General features: G+C 51.1%; 1 protein-coding gene across 1 annotated transcript in view; it reads right to left on the bottom strand.

Moving 5' to 3' along the window:
• The window catches only part of SNTB2 (syntrophin beta 2), a 46,832-nt gene extending 30,494 nt beyond the window's left edge, over positions 1 to 16,338 (bottom strand). The window contains exon 1 of the mRNA XM_048870671.2: positions 15,851 to 16,338. Coding sequence (XP_048726628.1) covers positions 15,851 to 16,322 — 472 coding nt within the window. The 5' untranslated portion in view covers positions 16,323 to 16,338. The remainder of the gene's footprint in view (positions 1 to 15,850) is intronic.
• Positions 16,339 to 17,215: the final 877 nt, after the last annotated feature.

The raw sequence follows: 17,215 nt of genomic DNA, 5'->3' as shown, positions 1-17,215 counted from the left end.
GCAAGTCACATGTCCATGAATGATTCCTAGTTATACATCTTTGAAGAAGGGGAACAAAGCTGAAAGCAATAACTAATGAACTACAAGTCAGCAGAGAAGAAAAAAGCAAACTAGCTATAGCCCACTATGAACTGAAACCGTCTACGGCTTGGGGAAAATATCTGAAAAGTCTTTCTTAGTCCTCTCCACATCAAATATTTGCAACCCAATTCATGAAAGCACCATTAAAACCCAAACAATATGCCATCCTGCTCCAACAACACACACACACAGTGGACAATGTGCACTGCTAACATAAAACAGGACGCTCAGGCATTCAGAGCCTCTGAGGCAGAACAATTTGCTTTATTTAGAAGTTCAGGGTTTCAGTAATGAGACTGGCTTTCCCACAGTCTCGACCACAAGGGGGCATCTGCCCACTACATTTTTGGGGATGCCTCCCCTTTAAATCTCTCCAGAATACAAACAGGAGATAAATCAGTATTACAGCAAAACCTGCACTCCTTGCTCACCTCATTCAACACAGAGAATTCTGTGAACTCTCTTGTTTCTGATAGTTATTTTCCCAAAACGGAGAAATGAGTGTCAAAACCCTTACAGTGGACCCTCAAAGTAACCTAAGCCACAAATGCACCCAACACATATCGCCTGCTTCGCAAGTTCCCGTGGAGCCCCAATAGCTGCACAAGAGCTGCTGACAAAGGCTCGCCAGCTTACATTAGTGGCACCAGCACCCACACTTCTTGAGCTTCTGTATCATGAAAAGTGAAAATTGTGTGGCTATTTGCGTCTGACTTTTGTCTGGGTCTGATCCAAATGGGCATCTGCAATTAACCCAATCATGTCAGATAAGAACATAACCAACAGCAGCAAGGCGAGTGCAATGCTCCGTGGTAAGACAGGACGCAGAAAGCAGAGACAATGAGTTGTGATGACAAGCTAGCAGAGGGGCTGAGAGAGAAATAGTAGAGGGATTACACAAGGGCTGTGCAGCCAGCTGATTCCACTAGTTGGGATTCTAAACTACCTACACATTAGCCAGACTGTCTGATCCTCTGATTTAGGCTTATGACATTTGGTGGAACTGTGTAACAATCAATATAGAATGATCCAATACCAGGCTCTCCTGTAATTTATGCTTAGAAGCGTTACACATTAGGTTTCAAATTTGTTTTTGCCTTTTTCCGCTGAGGATAGTAGCATGTTCTCAGAGGGTAAGAACAAGCTTTTGATATCATGCACTCTGCTAAAGGAGCATCCTGATGGGACTGCTTAAGGCAGCAGAGCTGTCCAGCATGGAGGAGAAGCGACAGCATTAAGATGCTAGGGCAGGGGTGGGCAAACTTTTTGGCCCAAGGGCCACATTTGGGTATGGAAATTGTATGGTGGGCCATGAATCCTCATGAAATTGGGGGTTGCAGTGTGGGAAGGGGTGAGGGCTCCGTCTGGGGGTGTGGGCCCTGGGGTGCGGGCCCTGGGGTGCAGAAATGAGAAGTTCAGGGTGTGGGAGGGGGCTCCAGGATAAGGCAGGGCGTTGAGGTGCAGGTGGGGTGGGGGGAAGGTGAGGGCTCCAGCTGGGGGTGCAGGAGTCGTCTCTGGGCTGGGACCAAAGGGTTTAGAGGGCAAAACGGGGATCAGGGCTGGGTGGAGGAAGGGGTCAGGGGTGCAGACTTCAGGCAGTGCTTACCTCAAGCAGCTCCCAGAAGCAGCGACACGTCCCCCCCTCCGGCTCCTATGCAGAGGTGCGGACAGGCGGTGCCCCCCCTGCAGCTCCCACTGGTCGCGGTTGCCAGCCAATGGGAGCTGTGGGAGCCACGCAGAGCCATGGCACACGCGGAGCGGGTCAAGCCCCTGACCCCGCTTCCCAACAGGAGCTCAAGGGCCTGATCCTGGGCTGTAGTTTGCCCACCTCTGTGCTAGGACTTTTCAGTTTCCACTTCCCTGTCTGCCTGTGCAGGTGCAGGAGGCAGGCTTTTAGCAGTAATGCCAGAAGTGGGCATGTCAGGAGAACATGCCAAGCGTCTTCAGTTCCTTTGCAGAGCAATTGTTTTTTCATGCTCAGGAAAAGGAAGCGATCCCAAACTGGCGCAGCTAATTAATAGAATAGATTATTTCACCTCTTTGGTCTCAGCCTGTTTCCCAAGTTTCAGTCTCACTCACAGTGATCAAGTTTCAAATGTCTCAAAGATGGGGTTTTGTAACAGGAACACCAACAGACAAGGAGACCTCTGGCCTTGGGGCGTGTCACTTACTGGCAATGCTCTGTGCAATGAGTTTTGCAGTAGCCATGCCAACTCTTGAGAGGAATTAAGAATCCTCCAACTCAGAACCCCAGCCCCTCTGAGCACCACTGACAAGTCCATTGGCCTTCATGTGTCCCGGCTTAGCACCGCAGCACATTATCTACTCCTCACTCGCATTCCCCAGCATCCAGGCGGTCTCCAAATTTGGGAAGAGTTTGCCTCAGCATCACTCACGCTGCCCCACCCGTCCTTCCAGCTCAAACCCTTGGTCATCACTCCCTCCTCTGCTCTGGCCTCCCCCACTCCCCTGCCCCATTCCACTCCAGGTGTTGCTGTTAGTCCTACCTATGATGACCAACCACACCCTCTCCCACTCCTGTCACTGTCAGAAGTCTGAGCTCATCCCGCTTCCCAAGGCCATACCCATCTCCAGCTATCACATGCACAGTGCAGCCAGTTGTCCGGTGGCTGCACCAGCCTTGGGGGCCGGGGTGGGGGGTTCAGTCACCAAGCCTGGCCATGGGCTCAGAGCGAGCTCTGACACTGCTGAATTCAGTACCAGCAGGTGCTGCTCTATCCAGGCTCCTCAACGGCAAAGGGGACATTAAAGCAAGGCCCCTCCAGCATCTCTCTGGATTCTGCCCAGACACAAGGGGAGTTCTTCAAATACAGGCTGTAGAGTCTTCACAGACTGTTCCAATCTCGGTTCTGATGACAAGGTATGGGCAGACTTCTGCGGAAGGCAGCATCCCTCTGTATTACCACTCACTGGATTCCCGGGCTCTAACACATCACCCCAAGGCGGCATGAGACAAAGCCAGGCTCTCACGGTGCTTGATCAGAACTTCGCATTCGGTCACGGCCCCCCAAGCTGCCTTCCAAAAGCCAACATTTTCAACTAACCAGGAAGAAGAGAGTCAGTCACCAAAGGGTTAACGCTGCATTGTAGCATCTCCTTACACACCAATGAAGTACCAGGGGCTGCACCGAGGGAAAAAGCAGCACTAATGCAGCCAGCTCCACCTGTGGATTAGGTCTCTGTCTGTGACAGGTGCATAGACATGGTTAGCCAGGCCCACCTCCTCAGGACCCAGGCTTTGTATCCAGAGGCTGTTGAGCTGTAAGAGCAGTGGGTGTTGAGTGTTAGTATGGCAAAGAGCAAAGGAGCCAAGGCCATGCAGAAAAGTTTCATCTGGTTATATGAGCTTCAAGCCAATAACCCGTCTTCTTCCTTCGGCTCTGTGCTCCCATCAGATTGGTTCAGCTGAGTGGCATGGCTGGACCAAGATCCATGCTGTGATGAGAAGCTTGCCCTTGCTGAGGGCAGGAAACTAGAGTTAATATTAACCTCCTGCAAGCAGTCAGAGCACTTATCCCAGGATTACACAGCTCCATGCACCTTAATCTTCCCCTCCCTACTGGAGATGGGTGAACCCTGCGAGGTGGAGCACTAATCCAGCACTCTGCAAAGGGGCCTGCTACACAGCTGGCCATCAGATGTGGATGTTGGTGTCTTTGTTCTAAGTTGCTTTCCAATACAGTCAGGAAGTTAAATACCACCAAAGCATAACCCACATAATGGAACGCAGGTGGGTCATTGAAACCCTACCCCGACTTTCAAGGAAGGGCTAAAAGCTTGACTCTTTGAAAAGGAAAATCTGTGAGCTGCTGAGCCTTCAATGATTTTTGAGTGAGTGAAACGAACCTGATCAGATAATCCCAAAGGCTGCTATGAACATGGAAGCAAAGTGTGTGCACAACCAGAACCTCATCACGTCTGACTGTGCCAAATGCAGCTCCAGATGGGGGAGCCTCATTCAGGATTGGCCAGGTACAGGAAGGTGAAGCTGGAACTGTAAGGTCTAGAATGACATTTGGTAGCTAAAATCCATGTCAGTGAAGGGCTGGCCTCAGCAACAGGCACAGTATCCCCTCTGCACATGGAAACCTGGTGCTTCCAGTATTGCAGCTCTCCTCCCAGCTAAAGGTGAGCCAAAGGGGACCAATAAAAGGCAGTGTGACACAACCAGTTCTTGGAGGGAAGGAGAAGAGTCAGAGCTTGTCACCATCACTTTCAAGAGTTGCATAATGTATTTTAAGATGGGCCAGAGAGGATGCAAGATGCCCAGCAAGGACTCGCAGCTTGGAAGGTCCATCCCTCTCAGGACAGGCCGGAATTCCTTGTTTATGCTCTGCCCATGTCTGCTAACGCTGCTGCTGTCAGGATTACATCTGCGCCTCAACTGTAAGCCACCCTCAGTGACGGATTCTAACCCTGCAGATTAATTTGGTGTTTGAGGAAGAATGCGTTACAGCATTTCACAGCTTAAATTCACAGAAAAGGAAAAAGCCAACACAGCCCTTCGATAGACAGGGACTGCTGTCCTGTAACAGCTGGAGCCCGCAATCCAACAGGAACAAAACTGGGAGCTCGGTTATCATTCAAGTGTGCAAGCTATTGAAGCTAGGGAATTGGCTACGACCTAGCACCCTACTTTCCTGAGGTTAATATGTATTTCACTGGGCCATGAAAACAGCCCCAAATCAGTGGTTCCTTCTGGCCTTACAAATCCATTAATTTATGAACTGCATGGATGGAAATACCGAGAAAAAGGAGCTACCAAAAGTGAACACAGAACTTCTAACTGGGAGAGGAAAAATATACAAATAAACAGGAAAAAGCTGCCTACACAGCGAACAAGTGAGCTTCAGAGTAAGAGACTAAGGTTGGCCTCTACACTATAAACACAGCCACGATGAAACAATTGTAGCAAAGTCGAAGGCAAGAAGTTTGTCTGCACAACAAGGGCCATGCTGTAACAGTGTTAACCACCTAGGTTTTACCTCTGCTAGGCGACCAAACTATGACACAGTAAGAACAGGCTTTTCCCTAGCCACACAGCCAAGAATACACCATGGACTAATGTGGTTTGGCTTCAGCAGCTTTTCCACATGGTTATTTCTGCAGCATACATGAAGGAAGATTTGCCAGGGCTGGTTGGATTTTTAACCCCTTTTAGAAAAGCAGAATCAAGCACTGTGATATACTCTGTGTTGGAGGGAACTCTCAGGTTTTCAGGGACAACTTTGCACAATGCCACTTTTCTAACTGGGGGGACAATACCAGGTGCTTCATTGATAGGCTTTGGAAAGGGAATTAGCCAAAGGGATAAGGAGAAAAGCAGGAGACTAGCAACCAAGATCCCCCCAGTGACTAAATACCACCCCCCATACAAGCTACTCTGAACCAACCAAAACTTGACGTGGTGCAAGATTTGGTAAACAGCTACCCAACAAACCCATCAAAATCTCTGCTGCATGCCTCAAGCAGTAAAGCTCCAACAGTCAGGCACTAGCCCCAGCTATGGGAATACATGGGACTCTTCAAACACGGGAGGTCAGCCTACAGGAACAACAGGGACTGGCTGCATTGTAGGTGGCAAAGGAGACTCTGAACAGGAATGTGTTAAGAACCTAGACGGAGGAGCCAAGAATGCAGGAGACATTTTGAGATGGATGCACTTGTGTGGGGGAAGATCAGTCTTCTGCAGACAAGCTGTGCTTCTCTCCCCTGACATGCTGGCTGGACATCTGAACAAAAGATTCTGGACTTCATTTCAGTATGAACAGATGCCATATGCTCTCTCTAATTACAAGAGAGATCATTTTGTCACATATGCGCCCTTTCCCTCCTCCTACTTCTGAGGCCAGTCAAACATTAACCCACTGCTCCCCAGGTAATATCAGGCCTGATGCCTGCATCTGCTCATAAGAAATTAGAGCTTGATCTGGTTCAGCAAGGGTCAGCTCAGTAGTCTGATACCAGCACAGGAAACATCACCAGGGAGGAAGGGTGGGGTGAGCTGGTGATGGTCACAGAAAGACAAGCACTCCGCATTCCCAGCAGCATTCAATGCAGGTTTGAGTCCAGCACCAACCTGGAAGTGCTGGAGTGCAGCAGACCCCCAGAGCAGGTCGAGAAGGAAGCTGAGAGAGCTTACTGACGTACTAATATAAAACTGCAAAAGCCAGAGACTGGTCTGCAGTTGTTGCTCACAACAGTCTGGCTGTCTCACTATTGCAGCAGGGCAGGTGGCTGCACTTTCAGGTTTGTGGTTCTGAAGCAGCCTTGGCCATGCACTCCTTAGTGCAATGCTTGGAAGACACCAAAGCCACTCACCTGCTGAACTCCAGTACACAGGCATTCAGCAGTGACTCTGCTGTCAGCTGGGAGCAATAACGACTGGTAGCCCAATGAATCATTCCTCCCTCCTATGCATACTAAAAGCGCCTGTACTTCGAGAAACGCCTTCTTTGCTTTCAAGTGAACGAGGTAAAAGCAAGGCAAACCCTGCTTCAGAGGATTTCATGCCCTTCTCTCATTTAATCCTCTTCCCCAACCCCATTATCTTCTCTAATTCCAATCTATTGTGAGTGCTGCCGTGTGCCAATTAGTCTGACCCTAGCAAACTGCAGCTGCCATTTTAAAGGTTCATTGTGGTGAGCGTGGCGAGTTAGCTCTGAGCCAGAAATGCAGCCGTATCTGCGAAATGGTTTCAGATAGTTTGGGAAAGGGAAGCAACTCCCAACACTTTACTTCTATGGAATCACAAAGTACATCTAGGGTGCCCGTCTGCTGCTGCAGCCTAGCGCCGCGGGGCCCAATCCCCGACTGCAGCCTCTAGGTGCTACCGCAATAAAGGAACACACATACCGATCACCTAGTTCTCCTTAAGCACCTTGTTCCTGAGCTAGTGCATCTACGCACACAGCCCTGCCAGGCCTGGCCAGGAAAGTAGAGCACTTACTCATAAGGAATGAGCTAGTGCAGTGACAAAGCCTCACACTCGCTAGTGACATTATACAGAAGAGTCAGTACAAATACAGCCCTCAGGACTTCCCCAGACCCCAGGCTCTTTAAAGCTTGTGGGAGGAGATGGTAGGAAAGTGGGAAGCTGCTATGGTATGGACGTTGCAACAGGACATTGACTTCTCCAAAGTTAAGGCATCCGCAGGTGCAGTCTGAACTTCTCAGAAACTTCTGAACTCCTTTAGAAGCATCTGATCCACAGCCCCTACCTTACAACAAGAACCCTGATCCTGTAAATCATTAACTGTTTGAGTAAGGGGCTCTCAGGCTCTGGCCCTTTGCCGTGAAAAGGACAAAGGAAAGACTGTAGGCTGGAGTCGCTGCAAAGAAAGATATATGGTCTGGGGACATTCTAACTGTGAATTTCTGTACTGTCAAGTGTTTGGGCTTCTTTAAATTGCACCTTAACTCTGAACGTCTTGGGTTTCTGCTGCTTGTCTGGTGTATGGCTACAGCTCTCCTGTAGGGTTCACCACTTGTAAGTTACCAAGGTGTTCTACCAACCTCAACTCCAGCTTAAAGTTCATTGCCTGGGATTTAAGATAAAGTTTAACAAATGAGGAAGTGGTCATGTGTGTTTTGAAACCCAGGTTAGCTCTATGCCCTGATGCAATGGAAGCTGCCTTAGGGCTGAGACTTTCTCCACCAAGTGTACTAGGATCTTAACCCCTTCCCACTCTTGTTCCCTCCCTCTCACACAGCCCTTGATGGGGACTCCTAACTCCACGTGTCACTGCTAGGGGTTGATTCATCCCCAGCTATTCAAACGGCCCTTGGTTACAAGCATAACAGATATTCTGCCCATGCCAGATGTTAGGGAGGGGGGCTGTAAAAGCTGCTGTTGAGCCAGATCTACCTTGGTTAGTTACTTCATTCCAATTACGGAGTCCTGAATTAAATGTTTAAAATAGGCTCTCCTCACTCCTTAAGCTGAAATGCTACCATCACCGCAAGAGTCAGTTGTCTCCCAATGGCTGCTTGGGGAGCAGATTTTCACAAGTCTCATTCATACTGGTAGGCAGTGACATTATAAAACAAGGCCATACTACAGCTTAACGGTGACGCTGCAGGTCATCCCTAGAACACAGAACATTACAAATATTCAGACACTAAGTTTATTGTTAACCAGCTTTAGTAAGAAGAATTAGGCCTTTTGCAGACTCACTCGCTAAATCTCGGCAATAACTGGAGTGTTTCAGCATTGGCTATGGGCCAAACATGCATCTGCTGGCAAAGTACATGAGTGGGCATGCCCTCCAGCAGCTAATTAACAAGGTGGCACACAAGCACAAAGACAGCAACAGTTAGTACTAAAGGGAACCAGAAAGGTTTTGATAAGGTGATTAGAACACACCTTTAAATACACTGATGAAGATACTGAGCCTCAGTAGCTAGAAGAACTCTGTGCGTGTGTGTCAGTCATCAGGGCAGTTTCTTTTAAGCAGTTAGCTGACCAAGCTATCTGAAGCAGTATCAACTGCAGAACCCTGTGGGGAAGACTGTGCAGCATGTTACTCTCTGGGCAACATGACTAGGGGGCCTCGGCATGTGGCTTTGACAGACAGGAAACATACCTAGGAGATAAAGTGTAGAGAACTCTCAGTGACACTTTTCAGTACTGCCACACCCTGCAAGGAGGAGCCTCTGAACTTCACAGCTGGTACTTTAAGATTCCTTAGAACACTTGTCATGCTTGGTTGATTACATACCTTCTTCAGGACAGTGTTAGCTCAAGTTAGCCCAGCTCACACCACAACACAACCCTGCAGCTCCACAGGATGAGAGCAGCTGGGTTAGCAGCACAGTGTTTGGATGAGCAGCAGAGTAGCCGAATCCTGCCCCTGCATTACTGGCTGAGCATCAGCAGCGCCCTGTTGATGGCACAGCTAGCTGGAGTTTAGAGCTCTCTGGGTGTGCACAGGAGCCTGGTTAGGAGCACTTGCATTATACCATGAGCTAACACCTCAGCGAAGACAAGCCCTTACTCCCCTAGCACCCCTCATGGCCGGAAGTGACTAGAGACACGAGGGTTGCCAACATGTCTTAAAAAAGCTGCAGCTCATACCCCACTAGCCCCTCCACAGAGAACCCTCATCCCTGGGGGCTGCCAGCAAAGCAGCGAGACCTGGAGAGGGAAAACTGTGGAACATGCAGAATTTTATCTAGATTGTGGTGGTCTTGCAGCTCTCCTTCCTCTTTGTGAGCCACACAGGCTGAATTTTAACCTGCCCCATTCCCTGGAAGTTCTGCTCTGAAGTCTCAGGAATCTGCTTTAGAATTAATAAGAGGAAGAGCTTCCCATCCCCCAGCTCAGAAAACCTTCTGATCAAATAGTGCACTAAAACACATTCACACACAGCCTTGATTCAGAGGCAGTCCTGGGAGGGAAACACTCAGCATGGGGTCCACCCCCCAGAAACACAGTCTCTCTAACCGCTCCCGTAGCCAACCAGCAAAGGAGGGGCAAGCACTGGGCTACAGATGAGCCCAGTGCCCTGCAAGCATTGCACTGGCTACCACTCTCAAGCCTGAGAAGCAGCGGACCACCAATACAATTGCTGTGAACCTCTAATCACTGCCTTCTTGTCCCTGGATGCAGCTACTAGCTCTGGCTTTTCCAAAGCAGTTGGATGGCATTTTCTTCTCCTGGTATGATGGCACTTCTGTGCCGATATGTAATATGCCAGTCTGAGGTACTTGGTCCATCCAAGGTTAGAGTCCCCAAATAATACTACTGCACAGATTCTATCAGGTCTCTAACCATTAAATGACAGGGGCCTTTCTATAGAAGGCCACTCTGGCAGGGCTCAGCACATATGAGCATGAGCAGCCTACTGACTGGACCAGTTACCCAGTCCTCACGCTAACTGCCCTTTGCCCACATCTCATGAGACCTCCACATAAGAGATGCTGGAATGTAAGAACAGACACACTGGGTCAAGACCAATGGTCCAGCTAGCCCAATATCCTGTCTGACAATGGCCAATTCCAGATACTTCAGAGGGAATGAACAGAACAGAGCAATTTCAAATTATCCATCCTGTCATCCAGTCCCAGCTTCTGGCAGTTAGAGGTTTGGGGACACCCAGAGCATGGAGTTGCCTCCCTGACCATCTTGGCTATTCTCCAGGAACTTATCTAATTCCTTTGTGGCCTTCATGACATCCCCTGGCAATGAGTTCCACAGCTTGACTGCATGTTGTGTGAAGAAGTACTTCCGTACGTTTGTTTTAAACCTGCTGCCTATTAATTTCATTGGGTGACCCCTGGTTCTTGTGTTACGTGAATAGACAAACCCCAGAAAGACACTCACTTGAGCCATGTACCAATGGGTCACTAGATAACGTACAGCTGATGCACTAGCAGATTTACAATCCCCACTAGAAAGCAAGAAGCATCTTGTAATGCATTCCAGATTGTAAAGTGAGGGAGGCTGACTTCTGAGCTCTGGCATCTCAGAGCCGTCTCTCTTATGACTGAGGTGAAATGTACAAGACAAACTTCTAAAAATGTACAGTCACTTGTTCTTCTGTACAAGAGGCTCAAAAGGAACCTTACAATATGAGACAAGGAGTGAAAGAGGAACAGATGGAGGAGGAGAAATATTAAGTCTGGCACATAAGACCTGAATAGGTTTCAGAGTAACAGCCGTGTTGGTCTGTATTCGCAAAAAGAAAAGGAGTACTTGTGGCACCTTAGAGACTAACCAATTTATCTGAGCATGAGCTTTCGTGAGCTACAGCTCACTATCCGATGAAGTGAGCTGTAGCTCACGAAAGCTCATGCTCAAATAAATTGGTTAGTCTCTAAGGTGCCACAAGTACTCCTTTTCTTTTTGCGAAGACCTGAATAGAAACTCTCTGCTTCTCATCCAATAATTAGAGACCAGCCTCCAATCCCATCAGCTAAAAGTAATGCCACGGAGATGTTTAAGTGACAAGTGCATTTTTTGTTAAAAGCAATAACTGTGATTGGAGCTAGTGAAGTGACGTGAAATCTTTTCCCAGCCACCGCAGAGCAATGCTGACTTCTCTCCAGAGGTCCCAAAGGCTCAAATTATCAGGTTACAGCTGAGCTAGGGTAAATCAGCATTCTTTGGCAGCTCTAGTCTTCATGCTGGGGTTCATAACAATTGTGCATCACCTGGAGCCCTTCATGTTATAACCCTAGCAACCCGGCAGCAGCACTACTGAGTCCCTTTGAAATTCAGAAGGGGGTTCAAGGATATGGGTAATGGGCTGCATAGCCTTTTTACTCTAGGTCACCAATTCTAATGCAGTCCAGGTGGAACATGGCCTCATTAGACCCCATATAATGTCTGTTTGGTGCTGTATGTGAAAACGTGTGTTCTCAAGCCAGTTCCGCAGCCCAAAAATCAACATAAAGCTGACATTTATGGGCAGCCATAGCAAAACAAACAAATGCCAAGATGGGAATGTGCTGAACTGCACTCTGCTACTGAAGGAGGCATCTACACTGCCAGTGCCCAGAATGTACCCAACTACAGCCTATGGGCAGTTCTTACACATCTCTGTACCCTGATGGGAATCAGTGCATTATGCTTGGCCTGATACTGTAATATATTACTACACCGTGACTTTTGAATGGAATCCCCTTGAACGCAGCAATTTTATCTTGGCAGTCCCAAAGCACTGACCATCCACCTGGAATTACTCGTTCAAGCTCTTGGAAGGCTGGGTTATTTTATATTTCTTGTCTGAGCATGTCAAATAATGGTAGTCCTAGAGTCACATTTGCTTTGCATGGCAGAACATTATGCAATCTCTTGTCATGTTGATCACTTTTACACCAATTACTTCCAAAAGGATTGAACTCTTAAAGCTCTGGGGCATGATGCTCTGCTACAGAGACAAACCCAAAGGGAAGTCCTTGTCCCTTATAGATGTATCACCAGTCACTGGCTGTGACAGAAAAGCCCAGGAAGTGCTGGAAATCACCCGGCAAGGTTTCATGAGATTTCTAGCTCAGTTTGCAAACTAGAGGTTCAATGCAGCCAAGCCTTCCACTGCTGACTCAGGACTCTACCACATGTCAACAACTTTCAGGCTTTACATTTTAAAGGGTTAATGTAATCATTAGCAGCAATCACTGGAAGAAGGTACCTCAGAATCAGCCACAGGAGCACAGGAAGGATTTAGAAAGCTGAACTAGAATTAGAACATCTAGCCTCGGACTCCTGCAGGATTTACTCCGACAGCCTCAGGTCTGCTGCAAGACGGTAGATTCTGGAGGCAGCAGCTACACTTCAAACCCACCCCTGTTCTGGCAGCCATCTGTCAGAGTACAGGAACATAAGAAAGGCCAAGCTGGGTCAGACCAGAAGTCCATCTAGCCCAGCGTCCTGTCTTCCAACAGTGGCCAATGCCAAGTGCTTCAGAGGGAATGAATAGAACAGAGCAATTTCGAGTGACCCATCCCATCATCCAGTCTCAGCTTCAGAAAGTTGGATGTTTAGGGACACCCAGAGCATGGGATTGAATCCCTGACCATCTTGGCTAATAGCCACTGACGGACTTTAAAAGGAAGCTCTATTGGCAGCTTCAGGCATCAGTTCTCACTAGAATCATAAATGTCGTTGAGAAAGGCAGCCCAGGGAAGGCAGTAAAAGAGCAGACTCACTCCTTCTGGCTCTCCAGAGCTCAGAAGCTACCCAGACAGCTCAGTGTGGGAACTGTAGGTCTTAAAATGGAATTACCTCTCCAGAAATCAAGGTTTCTCTGTCTGCTTTCCTGATGCATTTTGCAAACTAAGATTCATTTTTCTGTTCGGTTTAGAAGAGAAATCGCTCAGTTTCCCTTACTTGCAACCACAGATTACTAATGACAGAGTCACTCCCTAGACCAGCAGATAATTTATGCTCTCAACGCCTTTTAATCACAAAGTTGTATAATAAATAAAAAGACAACAATCTAAAAATACCAACATCTCCATATCACAGCATGCAGACTTCAAGGAAACAGCTTCCCAAAGGAATAGCAAACCTGAACCACATTTTACCTTCAGCAAGAATCAAATCCTTTCACAGTATTAAACAAATTATGCGTAAACTGCCTTCTGCCTTCCTGATACAGCACTGCACTGGACGGCTAAGACAGTGAAATAAAATACACCCCATAATTTACAACCCTTCTGAACATAGCTTTATGGTTTTCTTACTGCTATAATCTTTCAGATAATGCAGTCACCCTCATCACTAACAGTGGGTTAGTTTGCTGCATATTTCAGCTTTCCACAGATAAATTCCTCTTTTAAGACCCTCTGGATCTGCCTCCAATCACCAGCAACTCTCCCATCACATTCTTTGCACCAGTATGTAGAGGCTTTGCTTCAGAAAACAGGTTTTCAAGAACTTTCATAAAACAAGGCTCTTGACAAATAAGTAGTCTGTCCAGGTCAGGATGTTCAGGGCACAGGAAATGATGCTGTGAAGCCATCCCAACTTCTTTCAGACCAGTTCTCAAACTTTTGCATTGGTGACCCCTTTCACACAGAGCAAGCCTTTGAGTGTGACCCCCCCCTTATAAATTAAAAACACATTTTTTACATTTAACTATTATAAATGCTGGAGGAGAAGCGGGTTGGAGGCAGACAGCTCATGACCATGTAATAACCTGGGTCACGACCCCGTTCCAGATCATCCCATCCAACCTGCAGTCCCAAAGTGTGAGAACTCAATGTTCTTTGCAGAATGCCACCCACACACAAGCAATTAGCAGTTTGATTCCAGTAACTTTACAGAACAAACTCAAATCCATCACCTAATACTTATTCCCACAAAACCAACACAGCAGCATGGGCCTCTAGTTAAGGGAGGACTGTTTTGAAGAGCTCACAGCATGTGCCTCCACTTTCATGCAAACAGAAAACTTTGGCTGGTTGCTTTGCAGCCCAGTGTTTAAATTTAGTCTGTTCCAGTGGTGTTGGAGTACATCAGTCACAAACCTTACTGCTCAAGCACCCACGGACAAGTCTGTACAGCTGCATTTTTAGTTACAGGCCCTCGGCTATAAGGGACTTCCAACCACAAATACTACCTTACGGGTTCAGTTGCAGACGCTGAGCCACTCAGCAACTGCAGAATAGCAGCAGCATCTCTACTGGAGGCAAAGCCACAACAACAGACTTGAGTATCAGAATTGCACTAAAGCTTTCACCATGGGCTGGGGCTTAGCAGCCAGCAGATGCTGCTGCTAGCATGTGAGCCAGGCAGTGAACGATCCCCCTAAGAAAGAAAGGGAGGCACCAAATAACATCTTCACTTGCGGTTTGTGGCCCCCAGGTTACTGCTCATGAATTTCCCTAAAACAACAGGCAAATCAGGCATGGCCTTACACCCACTACCACATCTTTCAACCATGGGAATGCAAGTACACTTCAATTAGGAGATCCACTACAAGGGCTGGGGTGAGGACATGTCCCCGCTAACACTGGGCTACTTAGAGATGACAGACTGTGAAACAGGAGTTTCACTCTAGCAGCCCTACAGACAGCATCTCCAAAGAGGACTCAATGGCTATCCCCACTGCTCTGCTTCTGTATTACAGAGAACCCAACCCGGACAAATGCCACAGAGTAGGAGCTTTGAAATGCAAATAAAGGAAAACTGCATGTGATAGAGCTGTTCAGTTTAGGACCACACACGAAATCAGCAGGGAGGAGCTTGTTTTTCAGGCACTAACTTAACCTACAGAGCTGCACCTGTGAACAGAGCTCCCCTGCCCAGGGACGGCGTACGAATGAGCACAGTTGCAGGAAAGCAAGATTCTGCTGGACCAACCCAAAGTAACCAAGTATCTAGCTCAGATGTAAACACTGGCCTGCTGCTCCTCCTACACACATACTCCCGCCCTGCAAGACCCACCGCTGAGGGGATCATACTGCACCATGAGCCAGAAAAGTTCTTAATTTCATCGCCCACCTTTTGCCTGTAGGCCACACACAGGCAACTCTCCATGCCACCAGGAGTTCAGAGCCCGGACGTAAGCTAACAGCAGCATGACGGGTCTGGACAGGCCAGAGCAAGCGGGGGGCCACGCGTGCGAGGCGCTGTACGGACACATCGGCCCACGCAAGCCGCGGACCGGCTTCAGGGACTGTCCCGGGGCCACACCGGGAGCCCGGCGGAGCTGAGCACTAGGCCCTACCCCCGTCTCGCCCAGGGGACCCAGGTCCTGTCCCGGAGCCGGCAGCGGAGCCGGGGGGGAGGGGGAGGTTGTTGTCTCTCCCAGCCCCCGGCCCGGGGGGGGGAGGGAGGGGGGGTTGTTGTCTCTCCCAGCCCCCGGCCCGGGGGGGGGAGGGAGGGGGGGTTGTTGTCTCTCCCAGCCCCCGGCCCGGGGGGGGGGGAGGGAGGGGGGGTTGTTGTCTCTCCCAGCCCCCGGCCCGGGGGGGGGAGGGAGGGGAGGTTGTTGTCTCTCCCAGCCCCCGGCCCGGGGGGGGGAGGGAGGGGGGATTGTTGTCTCTCCCAGCCCCCGGCCCGGGGGGGGGAGGGAGGGGGGATTGTTGTCTCTCCCAGCCCCCGGCCCGGGGGGGGGGAGGGAGGGGGGATTGTTGTCTCTCCCAGCCCCCGGCCCGGGGGGGGGGGGGAGGGAGGGGGGGTTGTTGTCTCTCCCAGCCCCCGGCCCGGGGGGGGGGAGGGAGGGGGGGTTGTTGTCTCTCACAGCCCCCGGCCCGGGGGGGAGGGGGAAGCTCCGCGCGCCGCCGCCGCCGCCCCCGGTACCTTCCAGCAGCACCTCGCGGCCGGCCCGCTTCAGCGCCTGCACGGCCTGGTCGTGGGTGGCGTCGCGCAGGTCGGTGCCGTTCACGGCGAGGATGGCGTCCCCCAGGCGCAGGGCGCCGCAGCGCTCGGCCGCCAGCCCCGGGAAGATGCGGGAGATGAGCACGGGCATGCGGTTCTCGCGCCCGCCCTTGATGCTGATGCCCAGCCCGCCCGCCTCGGCCTTCACCACCCGCACCCGCCGCACGCCCGGCGGCGCCGGCTCGGCCGGGGGCGGCGAGGGCGGGCGGGGCTCCGGGCCGCCCCGCTCGGCGCCGTGGGGCAGCCCGTTGGGCGGCGCGGCGGGCTCGGGCGGCGGCGGCTCCGAGGTGAGGCTCAGCGCCTCGCCGCTCAGCTCCGCCGCCACCCGCACCCAGCGCTCCCGCAGCAGCAGCTCCAGCAGCCCCGCCTTGGCGGCGCGCGTCCACACCGCCATCCCGCCCGCCCGCCGCGCGCGGCTCCTGCGCCGGCCCGGGCCCGCTCGCTCCGGCCCCGCTGAGGAGAGGGCGGGCGCGGCCCTGCCATTGGCGGAGGGGCGGGGCTCGCGCTCCCGCCCGGCCTCCTTCCCGCAGCGGGCGGGGGCAGCGCGTCGATGGGAGCACGCGATTGGTGGGGAGCGGGAAGGGGGCGTGCCTGCAGGCCTGAGCCCCGCCCCCCCAGCGAGAGGCGGCAGAGGGCGGGCTGCCCCAGCGCCGGAAAGACTGTAAGGGGCGGAGCTTATGCCTCAAGCCCCTCCCCTACAGCAGTCATAAAACCGCCAGGGCGCTGGGGGCGGGGCTTCGGCTGCAGGCTCCTCCCCTCTCTGCCCCGGGGTCAAGGGGAGGAGAGCTACAGGCCCCCACCCCGGCAGGGTGCCCAGCCACACTGGGTCCAAGGGCAGCAGCTGCCCCCACCCCGTGGGGCCTGCTCGGAGCTCAGGCTGTCCGCACCATACCCAGCAGGTGGGCACCGGGGGGCCTTCCTATGGCATAGATCATATTCCCCCCGCCCCCAATAAGATGGGCCTCCCTCATCCTGGCACACCTGAGCCACCACCCCACTGCCCCCAGCCAGCCGCATTGCCTTCAGCACCCACCTGGGAGTCGCTGCCTCTGTCCTCCCAGCCCTGCCCAAGGTGGACTTGAGTCCAGGGCAGGGGACAGAAAACTACCATCTCCCCTGGAGACTGGAGCAGATCAGAGGTGAAGTTGGAGACCCAGTTGTAGAAGCCCACAGAGCCCTTCTTACCCTGATAGGCGGCTCAGCGTAGCAGTGAGATAAGACCCAGCTGCTAGAGGTCAAAGCTGTAGCATGGGTTGGAAACAGTTCAGTGCAGCCTACAGTGCAAGG

Source organism: Caretta caretta, chromosome 12 (genome assembly GCF_965140235.1).
Source record: "Caretta caretta isolate rCarCar2 chromosome 12, rCarCar1.hap1, whole genome shotgun sequence".
NCBI lineage: Eukaryota > Metazoa > Chordata > Testudines > Cheloniidae > Caretta > Caretta caretta.
This window is presented reverse-complemented; position numbering and strand designations above follow the sequence as displayed.